Raw genomic sequence first — 25,392 nt, 5'->3', positions numbered from 1 at the left:
GGGATGGACACAGGACAGGCCAAGTGAGGACACAGCGAGAGGCAGCATCTATATCCTACGGGAGAGAAGCTAACACCCCGAGTTTGGCCTTCCAGTCTCCAGAACCACAAGAAGTTTCTGCTGTCGAAGCCACTCAGTGTGTGGTGATTTGTATGGTACCTTGATTAGACAGGCGATGGTTACCAAAATGCCAGCTGAGGGGACATGGGGCCCAGTCTCAGACATCAGCACACACCAGGCCACTAGTCAGAGCCACCTCAGCCAACAGGCAGAAGCATCACATGGGCCCTGGGCTCAACCTGCTCCAAACACCTTCAACACACTTCACAGGAACACCCCAAACTATCTCCTGGCTTGTCTCACCACTGCCTTGCTACCTCCGACGTGGGAGCTGGCATTCCAAGCACGCAGACTCCCATGACTGTGTTCTGAAAGGGGTGTGCAAGTAAGGTCCCTGCCCCCCACCTCCCAACACTCCCAATGACATCCCTTGGAAGATGTCCCCGAGCCTAAGGCAGTTTGTGCTGGGGACCCACAGCGAGCTCAGTCCCCTCAGGCCACCTGGCCCCTCCTTGAGCTGAGAGGCCTGTCCCATTGTCTCCAGGTAATTCCTCACAGATGCCTATTCCCTCGAACACACCAAACTCTCCACTGAGGCTGGTTTAGAGCAGGTCCCCCTGCGTGGACACACCCCACTGTGTCTGCACCCCAACACAGCCTACCACATACCCAGAGCTTGTGCCAACGCACACTCATCTTTCTGCTCCTCTTGTAGGCCTCAACTTAAATATCATCCTCACCCTGTTCCTTCCTGGACCTCACTATTTTCTCTAAGCACACCCTAATTATTTCCTTCACAAGTCGTAAATCTTTGTCTGTCTGTCTGTTCAGCCATCCATCTGTCCATGCATCTATCCATCTCTGTCCTCTTACTGCCTGATGTCTCCATTCTCGGAGCTCCCTCAGGACAGGGGTGTTGTCCAATTTATGTCCATCTCCGCACCCCCCACACAGCACTGGCACATGGCAGGTATTCCTGGGGGCTGGTACCTGAGCAGAGCTGAGAGCAGCTGGCAGGACGGGCAACCACTGTTCAAGCTGGCTCTGCTCCAGAGGCCGAGGCGGGAGAGGGATGTCCACCCTGCCTTCCTGCCCCAGCAGCCAAAGAACCCAGTGACCTCAACACCCAACATTCAACGGCAGGGTGTTCCTTCAATCTCCCTGAACATCTCAGGTTGTCAGCTTTCACAACGGTGCACCGAAGCCCGCATCCATCATCCAGTTGATCATTCAAACTTCTTAAGAATTTACAGCATTTATCTCCCCACATCTCCTCGAGCTGCCCACCAGACACTTCTCAAAGCAAGTGCAGGTGCTGCAGGATCCTACGGATGACCCCCTAAGGCAGGGGGGTACCTGCAGCAGCTGGCATCATGCCCTTTGAAGAATGCAGTCTGGTTGCCTACTATGCTTGAAGATGAACTTGGGGGGTAGAAACAGCACTGGGTGGGGGCAGAATGACGTGGATGCCAGCTCCAGGGGGTGTGACGTAGCCAATGAGGACTCCTTTTTCTAGGGTGCTAAGTGACCAGGTGGTTAGGGTCAGGCCATTTCTAAGGCTATAGCAGATTTACAGCCCTTGGAATACCCACGTTCACGAGAATGCTGCAGCCCTTATAAGGCCACGCGGCTGCAAGGGCCTCTTAGACAAAGGCTCGTGCAGTGTCTTCAAGTTCAGCCGGACTCGCCTCAAATGGGCTGTCAGGTTATAATCCTCTCTAATTGGTGCTCTCATGAAATGCAATTTTCCTAACCTCTAAATGGCCTGGAAAAAATGTTTTTCCTCTCTAATAAGAAGCATGCTAAAAAGTAAAACATTTTAAAAAGCACTACAAGCAATAACCATTAAAATTCATTCCATTATGTTAACATTCCTCACCAGTAAATACTTAAGCCTAGAGAATAAACAAAAACATGCTATTCTACATTTTCTTAATTGCAGGATTTCCAGGAAGAATTGGTCTGTGATGATGTAAGTTGGTCTTAATGGCTTCTCTCCTTTTATCATAGCGACGCAGAGGAAACGGCCTCCCCCGCTTCCATCCACTCACCCACCCATTCTCTCATTCCTAAATGTTCTCAATCACCAGCCACCTTTCTCTTTAATTAGCATCTGATTTTACCCAGATGATAGTTATTTTTGTTGATGTCTTACGAGTTCCTTCCCTTCACCCATCCTCCCTCTCTCCTACTTCACTGAGTTCCCAGAAGCCAGAGAATTTGGGTCTTCATCTTCCTACGGGCTCGTGCTCATATCTCCCACAAGATGGATTTTTACATGTTTTTAAAATTATATATAAATAATTTAGGAAATCTAACTACTGAAATGAGCGGTCTCTGCCTAAAGAAATACCAGCTGGAACCCTCCCGAGAAGTTCAAAAGCGACCCCAGTGCCGAGCCATGCTGCCACTCTGCTGTTCCTCACCTGGGCCACGCCACCTGTCACTTCTGAGTCCCGGGGGGCCAGGGCACTGGTGAGTTTGAAGAGCTTCACTGTTAATTCGAACAGCAGCAGGAAAATAACCAACATCTCCAAAACATCTATTTACTTAAGAAATATTAGCTAACTGTATGCTTGGTCTTTCTTGAATTATGATTCTTAAATGCACCTCCTGTCTCTATTAACTGAAACATATTGGACCACAGTTATTCCTTTTTTTCTTTGCAGAAACTGAGAGATTTCAGTGCAGTTATGAATATATGAAGTTTTAGATGTCAGTGAATTGTATCTTTCAAAAAAGTTATCATAAATGACCCTGTTATTTATTCTTAATCATCTTTTCTGTCCTTCCATTGAATTAAAAGATTCTACCATAGTTGGCTGAGTGTTACCTGTAGGTTGGAAAACACTTTGTGATTCATATTCCCTGGACTCTCACAGTATCTACCCAAGATGCTGAAGACACACAACTATGAAATCCACAACAGAAATTCCCGGCAAAGCTTAAAGCTCACCAATGAGAAAATAACCTCTACTTGAAAAACTTAACTCGAAGCTTTTTTTTTTTGATATTTTATGGAAAATTTGAATTCACCAAAATCTCTAATTTCATTTGAGAAGGAATTTTAAAAATTATGTGTGGAAAAAAAAATAAGCTCATTAAACTAGTAGAGTGCTAGTAGCATTTGGTAGATTACTAATATTATTGATTAAATAAATAAGGGCTGATGATGCTGATGCTACAATATGAAATATGAAAGACAATATGAAAGACAAATAATGTAATGATCAAGGTCAGAGACACCCAAGACTGCTTGGGCTCAAAGCTCAGCCCTCCCACTGTCAGCCATGGAGTTCGGTTAGCCCGCTCGTCTCTGGAATGGGCAGACAGTAAAATGCATTCCAGAGGGTGTTGTTGAATTAAGTGAACACACACCCAAGTGCGCGTGCACGCACATGTCACTTGCTGGTATTCTCTGACTCACCTGAATCTTACCTTCCGATCCCACACAGAGTGACCTTCAAATCCAGATTTGAGCTTACTGCTCCCTTGCTAAAGCTCTCCCCGGCTTCCACTGCTCTCAGGATAAGTACAGGCCCCAAAGCATGACTTTCCAGCCGGGTTCCCACCTCTCGCGACCTTGGCCCCACACAGGAAACCATATTGTAGCTACAGCCAATTTAGTCGCTCCACGAGGCCAAACACTCATCTCAAGGTCTTCATCCATTTTCTTTGATCCCCTCACCCCTGTTCAAATCCTCCACAGCTCCTCAGCATGTCAGGGGACACCAGACCCACAGACAGGCTGAGGTCTGGAAATCCTCATTCAAATTTAGGGCCAAGACTCAGATGGCCCTAAAGTTAAACTGCACAGCACTCGTTCATACGAGGAAGCAAGTTTGCTGCCTCAATATTGTCTGCTACGGTCTAAGACAAGGTGGTATCGGATATTGTGGCGTCATCACAGTCGGTCAGGAGGAAAACCCATGAGTTCTGAGTTCAGAGTAAGTGCTGTGCCCTCTGTACACCCCTCTGCCTGTTGGAGGAGCAATTTCTCATTTATTCTCATGTTAGGTAGTGGTTTGTTCATGTAACTGCAGACAGCAGAGGAAGACAGGATTTGTAGGAAATACAGTCTGGGTGTTTTTAAGGACAGTGATCATCTGATATCATTATTCTGCTGGTTAATTGACAGCAAAGAACATTCTAATTGCTCATTAACTCTGAGGATGTCCCCTGGTCTGGCGTCAAGGTCTGGGAGAGGCAGGGGGCTCGGCCCCATGACCGTGGCTGCTTCTGGTGGACAAAGCTTCAGGGCCACATGGCTGAAAAACAGTAGATGCTTTGATTTGGGCTTCGAAAACTCCTGTCTGTCATATAGTAGAATTTGGTGCCGAGTGGTGTTTTTCCCTCAGGCTAAGATGAACCACACAGCTGATTAAATATTTTCTGGGGACACAGGGTCTTCACAGCCATTGTTTATGGAAATCACTCTTGGTTAGACCATAATCTACCAAAATGGCAACTGACTTAAAGGCAGCCTGAGAGATCTCGGGTGCTCTTTCATCTCCCACCCCGGCCCTCCACACAGGACCATGGTCAGTGGCTACTTGGGGTCCCTTCCCCAAAGCATAAGAAGAAATCCAGAATTTCACCCACCAGCAAAGTCCCCACATTGCACGCACTACCTACATGCTTTTGTGACTTAGCAAGCCTTGGAGTCATAGTTAGAAAGTGACCAGACAACTCAGGGGCAGGGAATGTGGACATAACCTGACAAGTGGTACAGACACAGCACTGTGCTCCAAATAGGTTTCACTGCCTGAGTTATATGAGTCCTTGCCCCACCCCAGTCCACGCGTCTCACCAAAAAGCATCCTCTACACAATAGCAAATCGCTTGGGGTTTACAATTTATCTTTGTCACAGCACAGCGTGCCAAAAGAGAGCTCTGCCAACCCCCAGGGACGCGGCTTATTTAAAGTTATAATGAGGACAGCAGGTGTTCCGGACAGATGTCACTTGGTCTAAAAGACACTTATTAGACACTCAGTCTCCCTTAATGTCGACGGGCTAGCTACATTTGATTTTATATCAGCATCACCCGAGCCAAACCAAACGGTTTCCTTTTAGTCTCACTGAGCTGAAAATTAAAAACTACTGGACTTTGGGTTGTTTGGGCGGGTTTGTAGGGAATCCTGAACACAATGATTCGAGAACCAGTCCACACTGGCTGCTAGCAGTGCAGACTACTTCGTCATGTGATGCTCCTCCATGCAGAATGACCCAGAGTCCTCTTTTCTGGGCGACCCAAACCTCTGAGCTCCCACCCCCATATGCCACCTGTCACTGGGTACAGCAGGACAGAGAGGAGAAGACCATGTTCAATAACAGGTACAAAGCTTTGGACGCTACACACTGCCGGGTCCAATGGAATTTCCCGATGCTGGATCCTAATCAGTATGCTAATGCAGCCTCACACATACACAGGATTCAGCAAGTTCTAGAACCTTTAAGAAAGAAATTGCTGAAGAGCAGGGCCAGGTTGAACCCCTAGTATCGAGGGGGTGCTCCCCGGTGGCAGGTGGGGCCAGGTGCTGACCCTGATCACGCCTGCACCTGTCCGGCCCCCACAGGCCCCTGTGAACCTGGCCTGTGAGGACCGGCTGCTCTTCACCATCCCCCAGGACAATACATACCCAGCTGTGGCCAGAAAGTCTGGCTCTAGAACTTACTTCCTTTCCCCTGCATACACTGGAGCAGATCTCTGAGATCACCGTTACTGGGATGGAGGAGAGGTAGAAAGATGATTCTCAAGTGGCCCTCGGCAGCCTCAAGGTGGCAGGAGGGAAAGTTTTCCACTTGGAGAGGTGCCAAGGTCTGCCAGTCCAGCCCCTCCAGCACCAGCTGGCAGTTACTGTGCCTTACAAAAATGAGCTTCTAAGAATACGGCTTGCAGCCTACTTCTCATTCGACATGCTGTGAACCTGCTCCTCTGTCTTTTTAAAGGCTGAGTATTATTCTATATCAAGATTTATTTAAGCTCTCTCCAATGGTGACATGATTAGGTCATTTGTGATGTTCCCCAAACAGACAATTATAGTGTAATTTTAATTAAGTTACTATTGATAGTAAGCTTAATAACATTGCACAATTTCGATCGTATGTTATAACAAAAGTGCATTTACATAACACAGATGTGACACAGGAAGATCTCGGGTCCTAATTGAGATTCATGAAGATATATAAATACATATTATGCATGACTCACACATCTGGCTCTCCACGGCCAAGTATAACAGAATTATAAATAGTTTTGACTCCTTGGAGAACTGCCATGTGATGAAACGAGACCACTTGGAAAGCTATTTGTGAACCTACAATAAATGGAAACCAACACATGACTCTGGATTTTTCTCACTAGCAACACAACACAACAGAGTGGCTGGGAGTGTGTGTAACTACGAGCGAGGTTGCTGTAAGACGACAGGGAAACTTCTCACATGAAGACCTGCCAGGGACAAGGAGCCAGAGTGATGTGCGGCCCCAAATAAAATTCTGACCATACGGTGAGCACATTTATTCCTTTTTGTTACCAATCATTTCTTTCCAGAAAAGAAACTATGGAAGAAAAATTGAGTACTGTTTAAATTAACAATGCAAATGTCCTTCATTCAAATGTCCCTGATATGTCCATACTGAAACCAATCATTTTCAAATCCACATTCATTTTTGGCAGAAGCAAAGGATGGCTCCTTTGTGACTGTCAACATACAGTGAGGTTTTTGGGGGGTTTGTACGTCATAGAATACTATGACGTACCTGAGATGCAGGCTTCTTCCATAAGAAAGCATCCTTTCCGCATACAAACACTGACAATTTTTATTCCTGTCAGGAATTTTGACTTAAAGACAAACTAGCAGAAGCACTCAGCCAAGCAGATATAGGTAAGTGAGGACAACAGCAAGCAAAATGTCATTGTTATTCCACAAGTTATTTCACTGTCCACTTAGCAAGTCATATCTGAGTAACTATGGCGTCCATGGTCAGCCTCTAAATTCAACAAAGACTTTTCAATGGTGTCCACGCCCACCGCAGTGTAGGGTTTTCTGAAGTCTGGAGGACCAGTGAGTCCACCTCCACAGACAGGCTCTTCCTAGGGTGGAGTGATGCAGCTGCCTGCAGGGAGGGCTACAAACTTAGAGCCAAGCTCGTCTCTACCATAACTGACAATTCAGCGGCTGCCTGGACACGCCTTTCCTCAAGGGGCTCCATCAGAGCGTAAGGAGCGTCCTGACTAGAGAAGTCTGGCTTTCTCGGGTGACACCACTTAGAACGAAACCCTGGGTAAGTCATTATACTTCCCCATGACTCTGCTTCACAATCTAAGATAACGAGGATAATCACAAACACTTGGTTCTCGGGGCTCTATGCAGGTGCATGACAGTCCTGACAAAGGCGCCACCAGGGGAGAGGCACCTAGTGCTGGAGAGAATTTCACCAAAAATGTTGGCAAGTGGTATCTCCTGGGTGCCTGTGTGATGGGGAGCGCAAACACACACCTCAAATATTAAGTTGCTTTGCTCCGGGTAGTGGGCTTGTAGGTTATTTTGTGTCTCCTTTTTGCTGATTTGCACTTCCACAGTGAGTCTGCATTGCTCTTACAGCCAGAACCACCAAAGCTACCCCAGCCCTGAAAGACCACAGCAGAAGAGCTCAGGTTCCCTTCAGGACCTCTGGGGCCCTAACACCGTCCACCTGGGGACATCTGTCATTCAGGCAGGACTTGAGGAAAAGGAGAGAAGGTTGTCCACTCCCGAGGCAAAGGAAAGCCACAGTGCACCGTGAGTGCAGCCACCTCACAGGGCACAGCAGTGAGGCTGGAAGATCCATGGTCATTTCCACGCACTCGCTGGTATCTCAAAATTCATGCACTTTATAGGAATGACAAGTTCTAATACAACATCTTGTTAACAGCTTTCTGCAATAAATCTTATAAAACACTGAATACACACCTTCTAGCTTCTGATAGAAAATTAGAGATAACCCTGAGTGGCACATTTGTAAACTTCATATTCTGTAAATTCGTAGACAACTCAGAGGCTCCTGAATGCTGCAGCAGAGGTAAAGTGACCAGCGCTCCTGCAGTTCCTCTCTCCCCTAGATCTAATATAATGCTTAGCTGAACGGAGGTCACTGAAATCTTTGGTCATTCAGCAAAAAGAATCACATTTTTCCTTTGAAGGTAAAGAGCAACATTTATTCATTTTTCCAGGCTGTCTCTGCCACACATGAGAGGCTCAGGCAAGGATCTGCTGAGTAACAGAAGGGGCCACGACCCTGGTGAGTGCGCAGGGCGGTATTTCTGGAGCTTGTAGATCTGACTGCACACTGGGCTGGGGGTGGGAGGTGAAGAGAGGTGCCATGTGTGGGTGGAATCAATTCACTTTTGTACTCATTAACATCTGAATGATACCTTCCCATAATTGGTGATGTTGGGGGTGAATGGCAGAGGAAAGTGTGTATTCACACATATTTTTACTTTTTAGCAAGCGCTGGGTTACAATTAATATCTTAAAATACGGGGCCTAAACAGAAGCCCACTCCTTCCCAATATGATGGAACCAGAACGCTGGTCCTGCATTTTATGATTTGTCTTCCTGGCTGGGGTAGGCATGCGTTGCTTCACAAGTTTGAAAAGGTATGTACTTATGTTTCCTCACATGCACAACTCTGAGTGTAAATACAGCCTCAAATACCAAATCTTACTCCGGAAATGAACATCCCCAATATTGCCAGCAAGAATCAGTAATCCAAGGGAAAGAAATATCCTGCAAAGAAATGGCTTTTAAACAATCTGGCATATGGCACCTTTTATTACACTGAAAGTTTTCCTGGGGGGAAACACACCAAATTACCTTTAAAAAGAAAAGAACGCTAAGCGGTCACACAGAATTAGCTGTTCATCTCTGTCACCGTGCGGCTCCTGGAAGGCACGGAGACCAGCCACAAACATCTGCATGTTAGAAACCGCCACGTGCACTCCGCCTGGGCCAGCAGCGACGGCTGACAGCCCACTGAAGAAGGTATGTACAAATACAGGGGTTCACCAATTTAGATCCGCCCTAGGGGGCTGTAAGAATTTATCTTCCAGAAATGGTCTTTCTGCCGAAAGCTCCAAGACCTCCTGTCAAACCCTCACTGGTATTCCCAGCCTCCCCGCCACCCCTCCCTACAGATCTCCTGCTCAGTCCGCTCCCACAGAAAAATGGATAAGCAATTCTGAGGAGCACCTGCTACAACTCCTCCATTAGAAAAAGGAGTAACTAAAGATCTAGTCGGAGGAGGGGGCTCACACCTCAGGTAAAGGCACTCACTGCTCCGCCAGGCCTGGAGCTGGGATCACAGAGCCTCCCAAGATGTGTCGTACCGCACCATGAAAGAGTCAAAACTGTGAATGCAATTTATTCCGTTTTTCTCAAAGGTTGCCACACAATACTAAAGAAAGCAGCAAATGTTGTTTGTATGCCCTTTAAATGGTTTCTTACTTAAAATGTATCTCAGTCGGTGCCTGTAAACACTTGATGTTTATAAATAGGATTTAAATGTGAAGTGATCTGCTAACAACGAAAGTACTACGGCCTTTCTGGTGGCCTCGGGGTTAAGTCTCAGCACTATTACCACTGCGGCCTGAGTTTGATCCCGGCCAGGGAGCTACCCACATGGCGCAGCAGACCTCTGCTGTCTCACCCGCTGCTCCCCTCAGCAGTGTATTTCAGTCAGTCCACCTGTTTTGCTCCCCACTCTGTCTCTGGTGAATCCTCTCCCCTCCCAAACACCTCTGGCCTACACCCCAGTCCTCCTACACAGAAAATAAATAAAAAATAAAATCATTAAAAACAACAAAAGCACTGGATGTTAATTTGGAATCTGTTTTTTCTCCAATATTAAGTTCCCTGGTAAGTTTACATGCAAAGTCTGAGGGACAAAGTGGCGTCCAGCTTCTTCTGGAAGCCAGGACCTGGGTGGCATCTCCCACATGGTCCAGCACACGGCTACCCAGCACCCCACAGCTGTGTGCAGAGGGGCCATTTGCCTTTCAGGAGCGTCTCTGAAAAGCAGCCCACGCTACCCCACATGTCAGCAAGGACCTCCAGCTTTAACCAGTACACAGGCTCCAGGCTGGCAGAGGGAAGCTGAAAAGGACGAAGCTTTGTACCCAGCCTCCAGCTGAACTTGGTGGCAGGCTATTTAAAAAAAAGAAAAAAGGCACAAATTGCACATGGAAGGATGTGGGGGAGGGGAGAGGAAAATGAACTGAGCTAATGTTTGGGTTGGCATCTGCATTTCGACTCGCAGAAAGAGATGGCTCTTTTCCAAAATTTTTCTAGGACTGTGGTATCAGCTGCCTCTTGGACTCGTGTATAAAAGCTGAGATTGAAAGAGAACCAGACAAGATTTCTGGTATGGTAGAGTCCAGAGGTAGCATCCTTTGTCATGCCTGGGGCAGTACTGGGGGACAGGCCAGAGCGGGAATGGTCTGTAGCAGAGCCTGCCTAGATCCTCTCCCGGCTGGTCCCTATAGAACAAAGGCCATACCCACCTGGGCGAGAGGCAAGAACCACCCCCTCCTTAGGAAGCCTGTGAAAATCACTGCAGCCCTGGCTGGTTGTTACCCCAAGGCTTCCTCAGAACACACCCCCGCTTGCCTCCCTCCACCAGACTATGCACAGCCCAGCACCAAGCAGAGGCAGCACACCACTGGGAGAGGCTGGGAGGGGACTGGCCCCCATCTGAGTGACAGGTTCAGAAAGACCCAAAGTTGTAGTTCAAGAGACATGAGAAAAACTGTCCAGCAAATCAGCCCCCACCCTAAAAATAGGTGCCACTAGAGAAATCTGATGCCTTTGCATTTGGATGGTAATGACTGCAACAACATGTACTCAGCAGCACTGACAGTACGGTGATTCAAAGCACAGCGTTCAGGGGATGAGCAGGCCATCATCAGAGGGCAGCAGGACAGCCAGCGTGCAGTAGGGCCACAGAGGACCTGCGCACGCCGTCAACTCAGTGAGCCTCACCAGCATCTGGTGCACACGCTACCCAATGCTGGCGTCCTCTTCAGGTCCAAGTGGCATTTCCACCAGATGGACCATAAAATGTCACAACCAGGTGAGAGTTATCCTGAGAATGCAAATCTGCTTCAAATTTCAAGAATCAAAATAGGGCCTCCCCGGTGGCGTAGCGGTTGAGTGCTGGGTTGCGAAGCTGCCTGCAGCCTCTGCAGCGCCGGTTCGATCCCCGGCTGCTCCCAGGCCACCTGAGGAGGGTCCCACATGGCGTGCAGACCTCTCCTGCCGCCCGCTGCTCCCCTCAGCAGTGTACCTCGGTCCTTCTGCCTGTTCTGCTCCCTGCTCTGGCTCTGGTGAATTCTCTCACCCTCCCGTGCTTCTGACTGTACCCAGTGCTTATATAAATAAATAAATAAATCTTTAAAAATAAAATAAAAATAAAATATTTAAAAAAAAAAGAATCAAAATAATTTAGTATGTCAAAAGACTAAGAAGAAAAAGTATATAATCATATCAACAGATACAGAGTTTATTTTAAAAGTACTAATTGTAAGTACACATGCCCCACTCCACAGAGAGAGAAATCAAAGAAAATAAATGAAAGGTCTGTATGTTCAAAAGTATATAACATTGCTCCAAATCAAAGACAAATATATTACATTTGTGGGGCTTCCCTGGGTGGTGTAGGGGTTAAGTCTCAGTGCTTTCCTTGCCGTGGCAGAGCTGGATCCCTGGCCAGGGAGCTGACCCACATGGCACAGCAGACCTCTCCTGTCTCGCCCACTGCTCCCCTCAGCAGTGTATTTCAGTCAATCCACCTGTTCTGCTCCCCACTCTGTCTCTGGTGAATCCTCTCAACCCCTGCACCTCTGACTTACATAAACCCCAGTTTTTCTATGCATAAATAAATCTTTAAAAACAAACAAAATATACATTACATCATGAGTTGGAAAACTCACTACTGTTAAAATATTAATTCTCCCCCAACTGATCTATAGAATAAAAATCCAAGCAGGGCTTTTAATAGATATCACTTAAATGTCTTCCAAATGTCTTTATCTTTGTCACCCCAAATGTCTTTATCTTTCTTGATACAGAAAGATAAAGGGAACAGTATCAAAATTAATTTTGAAAAATAAAAAGCTAAAGCATTCACACTGTGTCATTTCAGGACCCTTTTTTTTTTTTTTTGGTGGGACCCTCGCTGGTGGCTGGGGATCAAACCGGCACTACAGAGGCCGCGGGCAGCCTCACAACCCAGCGCTCAACCGCTGCGCCACCAGGGCAGGCCCTCAGGACCCATTTTAAAGCTAACAAGATCGAAGATTGCAGTACTGATAAGGAAACGGACACAGAGATCAATGGAAAAAGAACAGAACCCAGAACTAGATGCTCATAAATATACTCAACTGATCCTCAGTAAAATACAAAGTCAATTCAATGGAGAAATGAGTCTTTGCAGCAAATGGTGCTGGGATCTTTGCAAGTCCACAGGCAAAAAATGAAGTTTGACTTATTTCTTGCATTTCATACAAAAGTAACTCAAAATAGGCATACAGATCTAAATGTCGATCGTAAAGCTATGAAACTCCTAGAAGAAAACATTAAAGAAAGTCTTCACAGTCTTGGGTCAGGCAACAACAACAAATTGACAAAGTACCAGACAGACACATCAGGAAGGGCGTGCGCAGGTGGCGTGACCACAGCACAGGAGGGACCTTGGGTCCCTGGAGGAAGGCACAGGGAGGCCAGGCCAACATGGGACGCCGCAGGAGGCTGGCAGAGCAGCTGACTCACGGCTCAGGACCTGCAGCAACGAGGGCCTCTCACTGCTGTCGGCATGAAAACTGGCACAACCGCTGCAGGGAAGAGTTTGGCAATTTCTTATAAAGCTCAACATACACTTACCACAGCACCCAGAAAGCCCACTTCTGAGGTAGCAGTCCCCCAAGTGAAGTGAAAACAAATACATGTATGTGAACTTTGATAGCCACTTTACTCATAAACACCTATACCTAGAAACAACCCAACTGTCCTTCACCTGGTGAAAGGATCACAAAACAACACACACTCTGGCCCAGTCAGACAGTAGAACATCACCTGGTATGGACTGAACTTGTCCCTCCAAAATTCATAGGTTGAAATTCCAATCCCCATTGTGGTGGTATTAGATGGCAGGGTTTTGGGGGTGGAGGGTGATTAGGACATGAGGGAGGAACCATCATGAATAGGATTGGTGCCCTTATAAAGGAAACCCAGAGAGCTCCCCTCTTCCCACACTCTTTGCTTTGTGAGGACACAACATGCAGAGGGTCATCAGCCGTCTAGAAAAGGGTTTAGCCAGAACCCAACCATGTGGGCTCCCTGACCTCAGACTTCCAGCCTCGGGAACTGTGAGAAGTAAGTGCCTGTGGTGTACAAGCAGATGGTCGACAGCAATTGGGGAGGGCAGCTTGAACCAAGACAGCACTACCCAACTGTAAAAGGGGACAAATTATCAATACATTTAACAAACAGGGCTAAGTCACAAATGCACTTCTCTGAGGGAAACAAGTCAGATCCACAAAGCTAAATAACATATGACTCCATGTATATGACATTCCAGAAAAAGTGAAATTCTGAAGATGGAGAACAGATTGATGGCTCTCAAGAATTAAGAGTGGGGGACGTAACTACAAAGGAACAAGGAGAGGGAATTTCTTGGAATGATGGAACTGTTCTGGATCTTGACTATTGTGGTTGATACATGACTTTTTTGCATTTCTCAAAAGTAAAGTTAATTTACTATTAAGAAATTTTAAAAGAGGTAAATAAAAATTAATAAACCCAAGAAGATAAGTGATACTCTTACAAAGACCGTCAAAGACTACAAAAACCATTAGTTAGAGAGTCATTGAGAAATAGGACATTCACACAGTGATAAATATCACCCAGCAGCAAGGGGAAATGTGCCTTTACAACAGAGACCTGGCAGGCAACTGCTGAGCCCCGAGACCAAGCTTAGCATGTGGTCAGTGGGCCCACCTGACCCGCAGGCCTGGGATGCAATGAGACACGAACACAGAAGCAGCTCAGACATGCACTTGCTAAAGGAACCCCACAGAAGAGAGGAGTAAGCTGAATTACACCATACAGAAAGTCAGGTAAAACATCTAATTTCTACAATTGTATGAGACTTAAGAACATACATGGCGTTAAAAAGGGCAGGATGTGGCTTTATATTCAAGGGAAATAATTATACTTTATAAGAACCTTGAAAAACTAGCTATAGATGACATTTTTTAAGAAAACAGGTATTTTGTATCTGGAAGGCTGGATATGGATGCTACCAGGGAACGAATAACTTTCTTTGATGCGACAAGACAATGATGATGTGGGTGACAAGCAGAACCCCCTTGTTCATAGGAGAACCATACTGGAGTATTTAGATGCAAAATAATGTGATCTCTGCATCTAAAATGCAATTCTCTGCTAATCCAGGGTGAATTATTTTCAAAGGGTCAGACAAAACAGCTCCTCCCTCCTCATCCCTCTTTTTTCTCCCTCTCACTCCCCCACTCTCCGGCCACCACAAGTTTTACATCCAAATAAATCTGGGAAACACTGCAAATTATACCCCTTTGAAGGTCCAGAATGATATGGTATACTGATGCTTCTAATTAGTTCTGCAATTAAGAATCCAATTTATTAAATTAATGTTTTCCAAACGTGTTTGACCACAGAAGTTTATTTTCAATGAATGATTTCAAGAGCATATGGAACTAGTTCTGAGGACAGTGATCTACAGAGACTTCTTGAGGTACATTATACAGCAATGGGAGTAGCAAAGGAAATAGCTTATAAATTGCTTATATTCCTTTAAATTTTATTTTTCTTAAAACACTTCATGAAGTATCTTTAAAAACTTCACCTATTAAGCATGAAAAAGGAGACTTTTTTAAGGTCTTTCCTATTTTTTAGTCATCTTTGATATGGGAAAATACTTGCTTTGAGTTTTTATGCAATTCTGACCACATATGGCACAGGCCGATTTGGACCTTATTTTGTTCCGTTCACCACTATATTGTAATCATATTTTCACACCATTTAATTTTCCAAAAATATTACCTTTAATTAATGTGTGGCACGCCTGTTTTACAACTAAATGGTACCTGATTGAACCCTTGCTCACACCATTATGCAGATTTCAATTGACAATGTTTTCCAGGATTATGTCTAGCTGTGGAATGAATAACTTGTAAGGACATTTTAGACCAGGGGGTCATTCATCTCTTAGGCTAGATTCCTAGTCAAGGAATCACGGAAGGTAAGTGTCTTACTATTTCCAGTGTCTTTTTCAGAAAGGTTATACCAATCCGCACTCTCATCAGCAGCATGAAATGCTTATCAATGGAGTGACATGGGGGAAAAGGCAACTCTCTGCTAATCTAGAGTGAAATACTTTCAGATGTACACTGGCTGCTTCTCAGTCATTTTTTTAATTATTTGTTCAATTTTTCTTCCACTTTTCCATCAGCTCTTGCACTATATGGTACTTTATATGTGCGTATTGATTCTTCATCAATTTTTTTTTCCTTAAAAAGGCTAATTCTTCTCTATTTTTCATTGTTTTTCTGTTTCAGAAAGTCCTAAATCCAACAATGAGTCAAGTAACTACTTCATGTGTTTTTTTAATGATAGTTTTCCTTTTAAGTCTTTATTATGTTTACATGTAATTCAATTAGTTTAAAATTCCATTATAGTTTCACATTTCTATAGTGTCAGCATCTATCCCGACTTCTCCCCAGCCTACTTAATTTTCTCAACACAACACATTCAATAAGCACTCTTTTAGGGGCGTAAGTTTTCTAGTCCATAAAATTAAGAAGAACCCGCAATGCTAGCAGTGGAACAGTCACTCCGATCAGAAAGTTAACTAAGACCACGATGATTCAGCTGTGCTGTGTGGCCCTCAGAATGACAAATGTCAAGTACTGGGTGCTTCTGTGACTTTTCTATGAATGGAAAAAAAGAGAAGGCTTTTCTATTCTGAAATACATTTGTGAAAGAAAGGGAAAAAGAAAAGAAATCAATGACTTCGTTAAAATGAAAGGTGAGATGGGAAACATAATTCAGCAGACTCTGGACCTCCTGGTGACAGCAGTTGAAGACTGTAATGAACATGAGAATTAACTCCATCCTCACAAAGAGGAAGCTGGGTTTTTCCAGACCAAAAAATCAGCTGTAGAAACTAAACCCTTGGCTTCAAAACAATTGCAAGAACATTTTTCTTACCAAGTCAGTCTTAAAGTCCCTGATATTTGAAAGCTTTCTTGAAAGTAGAAATTCCTTTTTTTAAAGATTTTATTTATTTACACATACAAAAGCTGGGGTGTAGGCCAGGGGTGTGGTTGGGGTGGGGGGTGAGAGGATTCACCAGCGACAGGGTGGGGAGCAGAACAGCAGAGCTACTGAAATACACTGCTGAGGGGAGCAGGGAGCAAGACAGGAGAGGTCTGCTGCGCCATGTGGGTCAGCTCCCTGGCCTGGGGATGGAACTCAGGCTGCTGAGGTGATAGCATGATAGCGCTGAGACTTAACCCCTATGCCACCAGGGAGGCCCTAAAGTACAAATTCTTGACTTTATTGAAGTGTTCTGAGGAGATGACAAAAAAGAAAAATAACTTGAAATACAGATAACAGAATTTTCTACTATTTAGTATGCTGATTTTTTTCTGTGCTATCTTCATGAGAAGTTTTTATTAAGGAATATGATTTAAAATTAATGAAAAACCAACACTGTACTATCAGATTACTTTTGAAATTTCTAAAAGTGGGATGAGTCTGGTTTTTTCTGTTACTAAATACCATGTGTTTTTCAGCAAAAAAAAATAGTATTTACATTAACCTAGTAATATATATTTCCTTGTGTATTTCTCTATAGTCTCAAAAATCTACTCTAATTTCCTCCTGATGAGCAAAAATGCCAGACCCTTTCTCTGTAGCTATATTTAAAATTCTCTGAAATTAGTGCAAAATCTCCAGGCACATCAGATGATGTTTTCACATGCAGGCCTTTCACACTCATTCTCTGAGAGATACAACCACCAAATTATTTTTGGAAGTCATATTTTCTTTCTCCTTCTGAGCGAGATACCTGTATTGCCCGCTAATTGTGTCACCACTGACGGGGCATATAATAAACTTTTACACAAAGTATGCTCTTCTTGCATTTCATTTCTCTGTCTATGGAGAATTCCTACAACCTAATTCAAACACTGTCTCAGGTGACCCAGATCTTTCCTGATTTTTGACCATCTTTTAATTGTATTTGAAGTCTTGCTACTCCAGAGACTACACATTTTCTTGACAGTAGGTAATAAGGAGACATGGAGGTCTAAATCTCATCTATCATACTGGGGCTGTGGCTCCTGGGATATTATCTGAAGTCAGCCTAGGTGGGGACGGAGATGGGTTGGACCAAGTCCGAGCTGAGCGGCTTTGTTTTCCCCAAATATCTCATTTCTTACTGAGTAATGATGAAACTCTGGTGTGCATAGGCGTAACCATGAGAATTAGTTAAGACACAGGCTCGGAGGCCCTACCCCCCAGTTTCAGTCTCACATGGCTAAGGCACGCTTGCCACGCTGTGATACCGTCCACCCCTGACCACCTGTGACAGAGCCACTTCAGGCATGGTCCCTATGCTCCAGCTCCTCCCAGCCACATCATGCCACATCACTCTGAAGCTCCTCCCATCACAAGGCGGAGTCTATATCCCTATCCCACGAAGTCAGGTTGGCCAAGTGACTTGTTCCTGCAACAAATTTCCGTAGAACTGACAAGGCACCAGCAAAGCCCCTGTCTCCATGTCCTCCCTGGGAACTGCCATACTGGGGTCTTGGATGAGGGTCCAGCGTCCACTGTCACCTCAGGCCACAGTCAACCAGGGATGGATACAGTGCACTCTAGATCAGCCACCCAGCTAGCTGGGCTTGTACAATGGGGAGGACAAGGGATGTTACTGTCTTTTTGTTTTACTTTATTTTTATCGAGGTAACACTGTATTATAACATTATATAAGTTGCAGGTCTGCATCACTGAGAATCAAGCTGTGTATATGCTTGTGGAGTCATTGCTAAAAGATCAGTCCATCCTGAAATGTTACGGTTTCCACCCACATGTGTCAGGGTGACTTGTTACACTGTGACCATAGCTGATGCAACAGTCTGACACTCTCCACCTGAGAAACACCTCTTTGCCTCCCCAGCCACCTTCCTAATTCAGGCTTTCATTTCTCTGTCCAGACTAGGCAAGCAAGTTTTCCCATTTGCTTCCTCTTGCCATCATCCCCCACCTCACACACATTGCTGTTGAGACTATTCCTTAGAAGTGGCTGCATTTACCCCACAGACCAGATTCCTTCTCCACTTGTCCTCCTTAATTCTGGGTCCGCTGGAACAGCCCTGGCCTAACTTCCCAGGCTTCTTTTAATGCTCTGTTAAAAATTTGATCTAGAGATGGTGGATGCGATCTGCAAGACCCTTCCACATCGCAGCACATTCTCCAAGGTCCAATCCAAAGGCCACCTCCTCTGTGAAATTCTGACAGCTCTCCTTAAGAAAAAGCCACCCCTCCCACTGTTGGAAGCACTTAGCCTGAGTCACTCAGGCCCCAGGTGTCACTGTTGCTGCATCAGGGCATCAGGCAGGGTTACCTCTGAGTCCATATTGGACCTAACATGGTATGTGAAATATACTAAGACCTTCATGAATGCTGACTGAAGGCAAAGATGATGTTTTACTTTGCACAGATGATGCTTCGTTACTGTTAAAACAATGGTAATGCCAAAATCATAAGCCAAACCCAGAATAAAGATGGCAAAATAAATACAGAAGTTCTTATATACCAGTTTTGAAAAGACCAGTTTGGAAGAGCTGGTCAGAAATGCAAATCCTCAGCTCTGTGCCTAGAGAGACTGAGTTCAGTCTCACCAAGTTGTCTGTGTGATTTTTGAGAAAGTTTTCCGGGCAACACTGACATACAGTGACCCAGAGCCAGCTCGACAAATCAGGACCACAGGAATCTACATTTTTCATGCACCTAAATTTTCTTTTGGCGGTTTCTTGACTTTAATGCCAGAGCATAGCGTGCAGCAGGCCTATAAAAAGCAGCGCTTCACAACACATAGTCTGGCACCTTCCAGCCAGGTTGTGGGAGCACGGTACCACACCCCATTCTTTGGATCACAATCTGCACACATTTTCCATCTACATGTCCTTTTTATAAACTACTTAGATTTTCGTTTGCTCCAAATACTCTTTTCAGACCACTTCATCTTGTGAGATGAGTTCAAAATAAACAAAGGCCACATCCTACCTCGGTCCCAGAGGCTGGCCCTGAGTGCTCTCTCCAGCTGCTCCTCCTCGCTCAGCCCCGCAGTGTAGGCCTCATAGTTCCTGGGTGCCTCCTCAGGGTAACCCCGCCAGCCGTTGGGGTAGTAGCCCTGATATCCTGAAGAGCCTACGGGCACATGGAAAGGTTACAGAACACAGCCACAGACTGTTCTTGTCACACCTCTTGTTCTGGAAGCAAAGACGATAAAGCAATTTATGTCATTTTCTGAGGCAAGTAATACTCCTCAAAATAAGATGGCAAATAGCGAACTCTCTGTGAGGACAGGCCATGATCATCCTGCCCGGAATCCACAGAGCCCACCTAGTTGATCTAGAACATGGCTGGCACTGGAGACAGGGCCCGAAGGGGCGATGGGCAGAGGGAGCAGATTCTTTCAGTTTGAAGCTTCTTAACATGTGGGGATGTTCAGTAAGTCTGTAATGGCAGGAAGGGACAGTGCGGGTTTTCTATGATCCGAGCAGACAGGGTAAAGAAGAGTCCTGGAGCCCTTGGTGGGTTTCTCAGTGTCTTTTGCAGGCTTTTATTGGGATTTACCAGGTACACAGCAGGCAGGGGTGCCAGGAGGCTGGGAGACTGGCAGGCCTCCCAGCCCCCAGCAGGTCTTCACTCTTTCTGGGCTGTCCAGCCTTCTCTCGCATTCTCTCTGCTTCTCTGCTCTCCTGCTTCTGCTGGCGGCCCCGTGATGCCACCCTTATAAGCCCAGTCTTAGCCCAGGTGAATCCCATCTACATATGCCCACACCCTATTCCAGGTGCCTGCCATCAGGCTTGCACTCAGATCACAGATCCATCATCAATCCTAATGGTGGGAGGGCAGAAAAGCCTGATACTTTTTATTTACCCTACAAGTCAGACTACAGTCAGGGGAATGGCTGACAGGGCCTTCTTGTCCCCAGCTCCACACAGTGGAGGCAAAGCCCAAGGGGTTTCTGGGCTGGGCACGCCCTGGGGCTGCGATGACCACAGTGACCTGTATCAACCCCTGTCCTGTGACTATGATTCCATCTCAGAGATCACAGTTTCTATTAACAGCATTTTCAAGGAACTGGTTGCCAGATAAAATGAGGGAGAGACAGGGTCGCCATTAAATAACGCAAACATCCTATTAATAAAGGTCACTGTGCCAGGCCTTCCCATCGGGCTATTCAATCAGTTAGCGTTTACTTCTCACATTTTCCTTAATGACCCACTGCTGTGCAATTTGTTTTGGAAGAAGGTATTCTTTCCCTGTTAATTACCAATCTTATTCTGGTTCACAAAAGAAGTAATAGTTTGTTTCTTCATCTCCTTCTTTCCTTTCATTTTCATGCCCTTTATAAGGTGATGTTTCAAATGTTTAATTAATGTGATTTTTGCTGGTAATGAAATGCCTACCCTTTTCCACAGGTCTCACGTCATATGTCTCCGTATCACCCAACATAGGACAGGCCCGAGTTTACACTTCTCATTGTTTTAAAAAACTATAGAAATTAAAACACAAGCCAAAAAAAAGAACACTGTAGGGTAATCCTGGTTTTCTGAGATTTCATATTCAGAATTTTTGCTAATTGATCCTGAGGCCATCTTAAAATTTCAGTTGGTGATAAATAAAATATTTTCCTAACATACAAGATTAAAAGGGAAATAGCTTAACTATTTCCCACTAAAATGTCCAGGTGCTATAAAAATATTTTCATGTTAACAATGAAATAACAAAACACATGAGTCTCATTCCAACTGATAATCTGATATGATTCTAGGTTTTTATATAGCTGTCATGTAAAGTACTTGTGTCTATTGATTATGTTTTTATAGCAGTTCCACTGAGATGTAACTGATAAACTATACAATATACTAATTTTTATGACTTGATGGTATTCATAAAGTGGTGCCATCATCACCACAATCCACTTCCATTGCCTAAGAAAGCAACATTTGCCCTTTACCTATCACCCACCCTCCCTCCCAGGCTTAAGCAGATACTCATCTACTCTCTCTCTCTCTCTCTACAGTGGTGTCTATGAAGGACAGTTCTGTAAATGGAATCATATGTGTGTTTTGTGTCTGTCTTATTTCATTTAGCATAATGTTGTCAAAGTTTATTAACCATGTTGTGGCATGAATCAGTAGTTCGTTTTCAAAAAATGGGCAAATAATATTCCATTCTAGGGATATACCTTTGCTTTCTTCATTCATCAGTCCATAGACAATCGAGCTATTTCTACCTTTTGATCATTGTGAATAATGCTGAAATAAATATTCACATGACAATTTTTATGTGGACAGATGTTGTCAGTTGTCTTGGTCACAGCAAGGAGTGGATCTGCTGGCTCCTGCCGTAATTCCAGGATTCACCATTTGAGGAACTGCTAGAATGCTTACCAAAGACTGCACCATTTTATAGTCATACAGTAATGCATACGGGTCCAGCTTTCTCCACGTCCTCACCAACATGTCTTCTCATCATCTCTTGTATTATCATTAGGCATCCTACTGTCTGTGAGATGGGGCCTCATTTAGTTGTGATGACCAGTGATGCTGGGCATCTTCTTATGTTTTTGACCATTTGTGTCTCTTCTTCAGAAAACTGCCCATTCAGAGCCTGTATTCATTCTTATTGATTATTACAACTCCTCCATCTTGATGTGATTTTACTGACTGTGCTTGAAGGTCACAAAAATAAATGATTAAAATAAACATTTACTAATATTGTTGAGCATTATGGGGCTAATTCTGACAAGCAGTAAAAATAACAGGGGATTTATTAAGTACCTCCAAAACCTTAGCTCCCACATTCTCTCACATTTCCCATGTCAGAATATTAATATTAGGATACTCAACATGGGAGGATTTAAGTACACTTCTCAAATCCTCATAATAATTTGGGACTGAAGTAGAATCTGGATGTACTTTTAAGTATGGACGCCCTTCCTCAAATTGGTGTCTACTCTCTAGAACAGTCAGAAGGACTCAGCTTCCACCCCTCGGTGGGGGACGCCTACCAGCAAGTTTCACATTCCAGTAGGAAAGGAGACTGTGGCACAGCTCCAAATCTTGCTTTCTATACTTCTCACCAAAAAGACAAAATCAAAAAACGTTCCTGGCGGGTAAATGGTCAAAATACAGAGACTATATCTACTTTACAACTAACAAAAGGAAGGGGGCGGTCGGTCCAAAGATAATGGCGAGTTTGTGGCATGTCACTCAATGCCATCGGCTGCTCCAGCAATCCCTGAAGAGAGGCGGCCCCTTCCCTGAGGATGCCAGTTATTTTACTGCAACACAAGAAACACACTGGCACCTTCCCATTGCAGAAAGGCACTCAGTTGTAGAAGGTCTAAGCGACACTTCTACCCATCTACCCTCAAAATGTTCAACTAATTCAAAATCCAAAATAACCCCCAGTTCTGAATACCCATCTTCACAGATACTAGAAATACTACAGACAGGTACAGAACTTTAATCGGCAGATAAATCTGTTATCATTTGAGGGAACATGTGCTTCATATAGAAAATCATTTTTCTTCATGTTATTTCTTATTTCACAAAAGCAGCCCAGTAGTGACTTAGTAAAATGAAGCCTATATCTCTAAACATCTGAATATTGTAAAACCTAATTTGGGACTTGTCAGACATAATGCAGGGAGAAAGAAAGGGAAAGTTTTAGTGCCTCATGTTAAAAAGACGAGTGTGGCTAAAGACTCATATCATCACTTGTAAATCGTCAACAAGGAAAAAATTTCCATCAATATCTATTATAATGACAACAGGTCTCCTAGGACCAAACATGGTCTGTAGCTGTTCTACTGGCCCAATCAGATATTAAATCTTCATATTTAAAAATAAACATGGGTGGAAAACCCTAATGATCAAACACAAGTAAGTTTAAATTATATCCTGCAATGAAGGTTAGTTTAATATTCTTTTGCAGTTATATGCTTTGGCTCCACAATAAAAGAAATTCTGGTTATCATTATTCTATTAACTACCCCATCTGTTCCTTATACACAAACCAGGATTTCATGGCAAAAGAGATCAAGAAACACCACCAAGATTAGAAAAATTGGTAACAGCTTTTCAAACATTCATGAGGGTCTTTGACCTATAAAGACTCTTGCAGCAGGATGGCTGCATTAACCATAAATCATAACTTGCAGGAGACACACATGCTTTCATAAAAGTTCCCTAGATGACCATTAGCATGGCCACCTGGCCTTATGGAGTTCTGCCTTTGAAGAAATCCAATCATTTCAGAGGAAGGAACATAAAATCCGTTCGTTTTAGAAAGAAAGGTAAAAGTGGCTTTTATTTTTGCCTTTAATACTCTGGTCTGTGTGTCAGCTGTGCTTATGCCTCTTCCAAAAGGAGGAGGAAAGGAACAGATTCCCTTTTCCCCTTCATCATTTGGTAAGCGCAATAAAACAAAAGCAAAAAAAGACCAGACAATCTGGGGATCTATTCCATGAGGTTAAGTCAGCACTGCCTATTCTGTGAGGTTAAGTCAGCTCGAGCTCTGCCTCCTGTCTTTACACAATAACAAAAGTAGGGGTTCGGGATCAGCGACTGGCATTTCTAGTCCTGGTGGCTTCACTAACTACCTGTAGTTATCAAATTACTACCATTCTAAGCCTCAGTTTCCCGACGGTCACATGGGTCTGGTACTAGGGAATCTACAATAGTTTAAGCCATGCCTGTGCATGAGGGTTCTCCGTATTCTCCTTGACAAGAGGAACATTACTGCTTCCTTGGGAGATTTAAAAAATGAAGCAGGAGACAAGGTCTCTTTCACCCCTGGCATATTCAAGGTGTTAGAGACAATGTCTTCTGCCTAGAGGAGAGAATAAAATCATCAGGAAGAGAAGTTGCGGTGGGAGACAGAATAAAGCTTCTCTTACTCTCAAGTCAGTGTGAACCTGTCTCCATCACCTGCAACTCCAAGGATCCCAAGCTCTTCCAAATGCATACGCTTTCTGGGTAACTAGTCTCGCACCTCCTTTCCTGGTGAGCCACGACAGGGGCAGGCCCGCCGGAGCTGTCCACAAACTGCTCCTTGGCTGTACCAAAACTATGTTCCAGGCTGTTCAGCATCCAAATCAGCAGAGGTTAGAGCCTGGGGAGGGGAGTCGCTTCATGAGAGAACTTCTGAGTCTGGTAACCCCAAACTTCTAAGCCTATGATTTAGTTCCTGATTCCATGATGATTACATGGGAAAATTAAAAGAAAAAAGTCCAAGTTCTGGTCTCTACCCTCATTCTGATTTCCTCTATCTGCAGTGACCTCAGGCAGGGATATGTTGTAAACCTCCTCCAGGAGACTCATATGTACAAAAAGGTTGGATGCTCATGATCCAACCTTTTAGAACGACATCAAAAACATCTCTTCAATGTAACTCCAGTAGTATCATTCTATTGATTGTATCCTCCAAGGTCATTCCAGCACATTCTGGGTAATTCCAAAGAGACTTTTTAATAATGAAAGGCTTATTCCTCCAACTGCTTTCCTCAACTTCTACTCAGTTCCTCGGGATCTAACCCTCCACTTCCTCTGGATGACCTCCAGCAACTGCAGCCCTAGTCCTCCCTCCCAGGCTAGCATGCATGCACTAAGCTAATACTGCTGGACTGGACTCCTATTCTGCCAGGATTGAGCAACTAGGACTGGATAAGTCTTTTTACCATAATCAAGTAGGAGGGTGGAGAAAATATACGGAACAAATGTTTTCAGACACTGTGTAGTAGGCAAGTAATAAAAGAAATGAGCCTGGCAGTACATTCCAGACTGTGGTACAGGGAAGGGGGTGGAGGTGGGGGGGGGCTCTGCAGCAGTTCCCAGAACTAAGTTAGAATTTGCAGGGCAGAGTACAGCTAGGGACTATGTGTACAGAGAAAGCTCTAGAAGTCTACATGGGGCGTCCTGGAGATTTGGCTGAATGTTAAGTCATGT

At 44.5% G+C, this 25,392-nt stretch overlaps 1 protein-coding gene across 10 annotated transcripts in view; it reads right to left on the bottom strand.

The window, feature by feature from the left end:
* RHBDD1 (rhomboid domain containing 1) overlaps nucleotides 1–25,392 on the bottom strand; it is a 120,856-nt gene that overhangs the window by 32,810 nt on the left and 62,654 nt on the right. For 9 of the 10 annotated variants that reach the window (XM_054700120.1, XM_054700112.1, XM_054700116.1 and 6 more), the window contains one exon: nucleotides 19,433–19,576. In XM_054700120.1, coding sequence (XP_054556095.1) covers nucleotides 19,433–19,576 — 144 coding nt within the window. Of the gene's footprint in view, nucleotides 1–19,432; nucleotides 19,577–21,831; nucleotides 22,113–25,392 lie in introns of those variants that run through there. The other variant, XR_005127677.2, reaches the window with a different exon arrangement.

Source organism: Talpa occidentalis, unplaced genomic scaffold (genome assembly GCF_014898055.3).
Source record: "Talpa occidentalis isolate TD23 unplaced genomic scaffold, MPIMG_talOcc4v2.1 talOcc4.3, whole genome shotgun sequence".
Lineage (NCBI taxonomy): Eukaryota > Metazoa > Chordata > Mammalia > Eulipotyphla > Talpidae > Talpa > Talpa occidentalis.
Note: the sequence above shows the minus strand (reverse complement) of the source record. Positions and strands in the feature narration are given on the sequence as shown.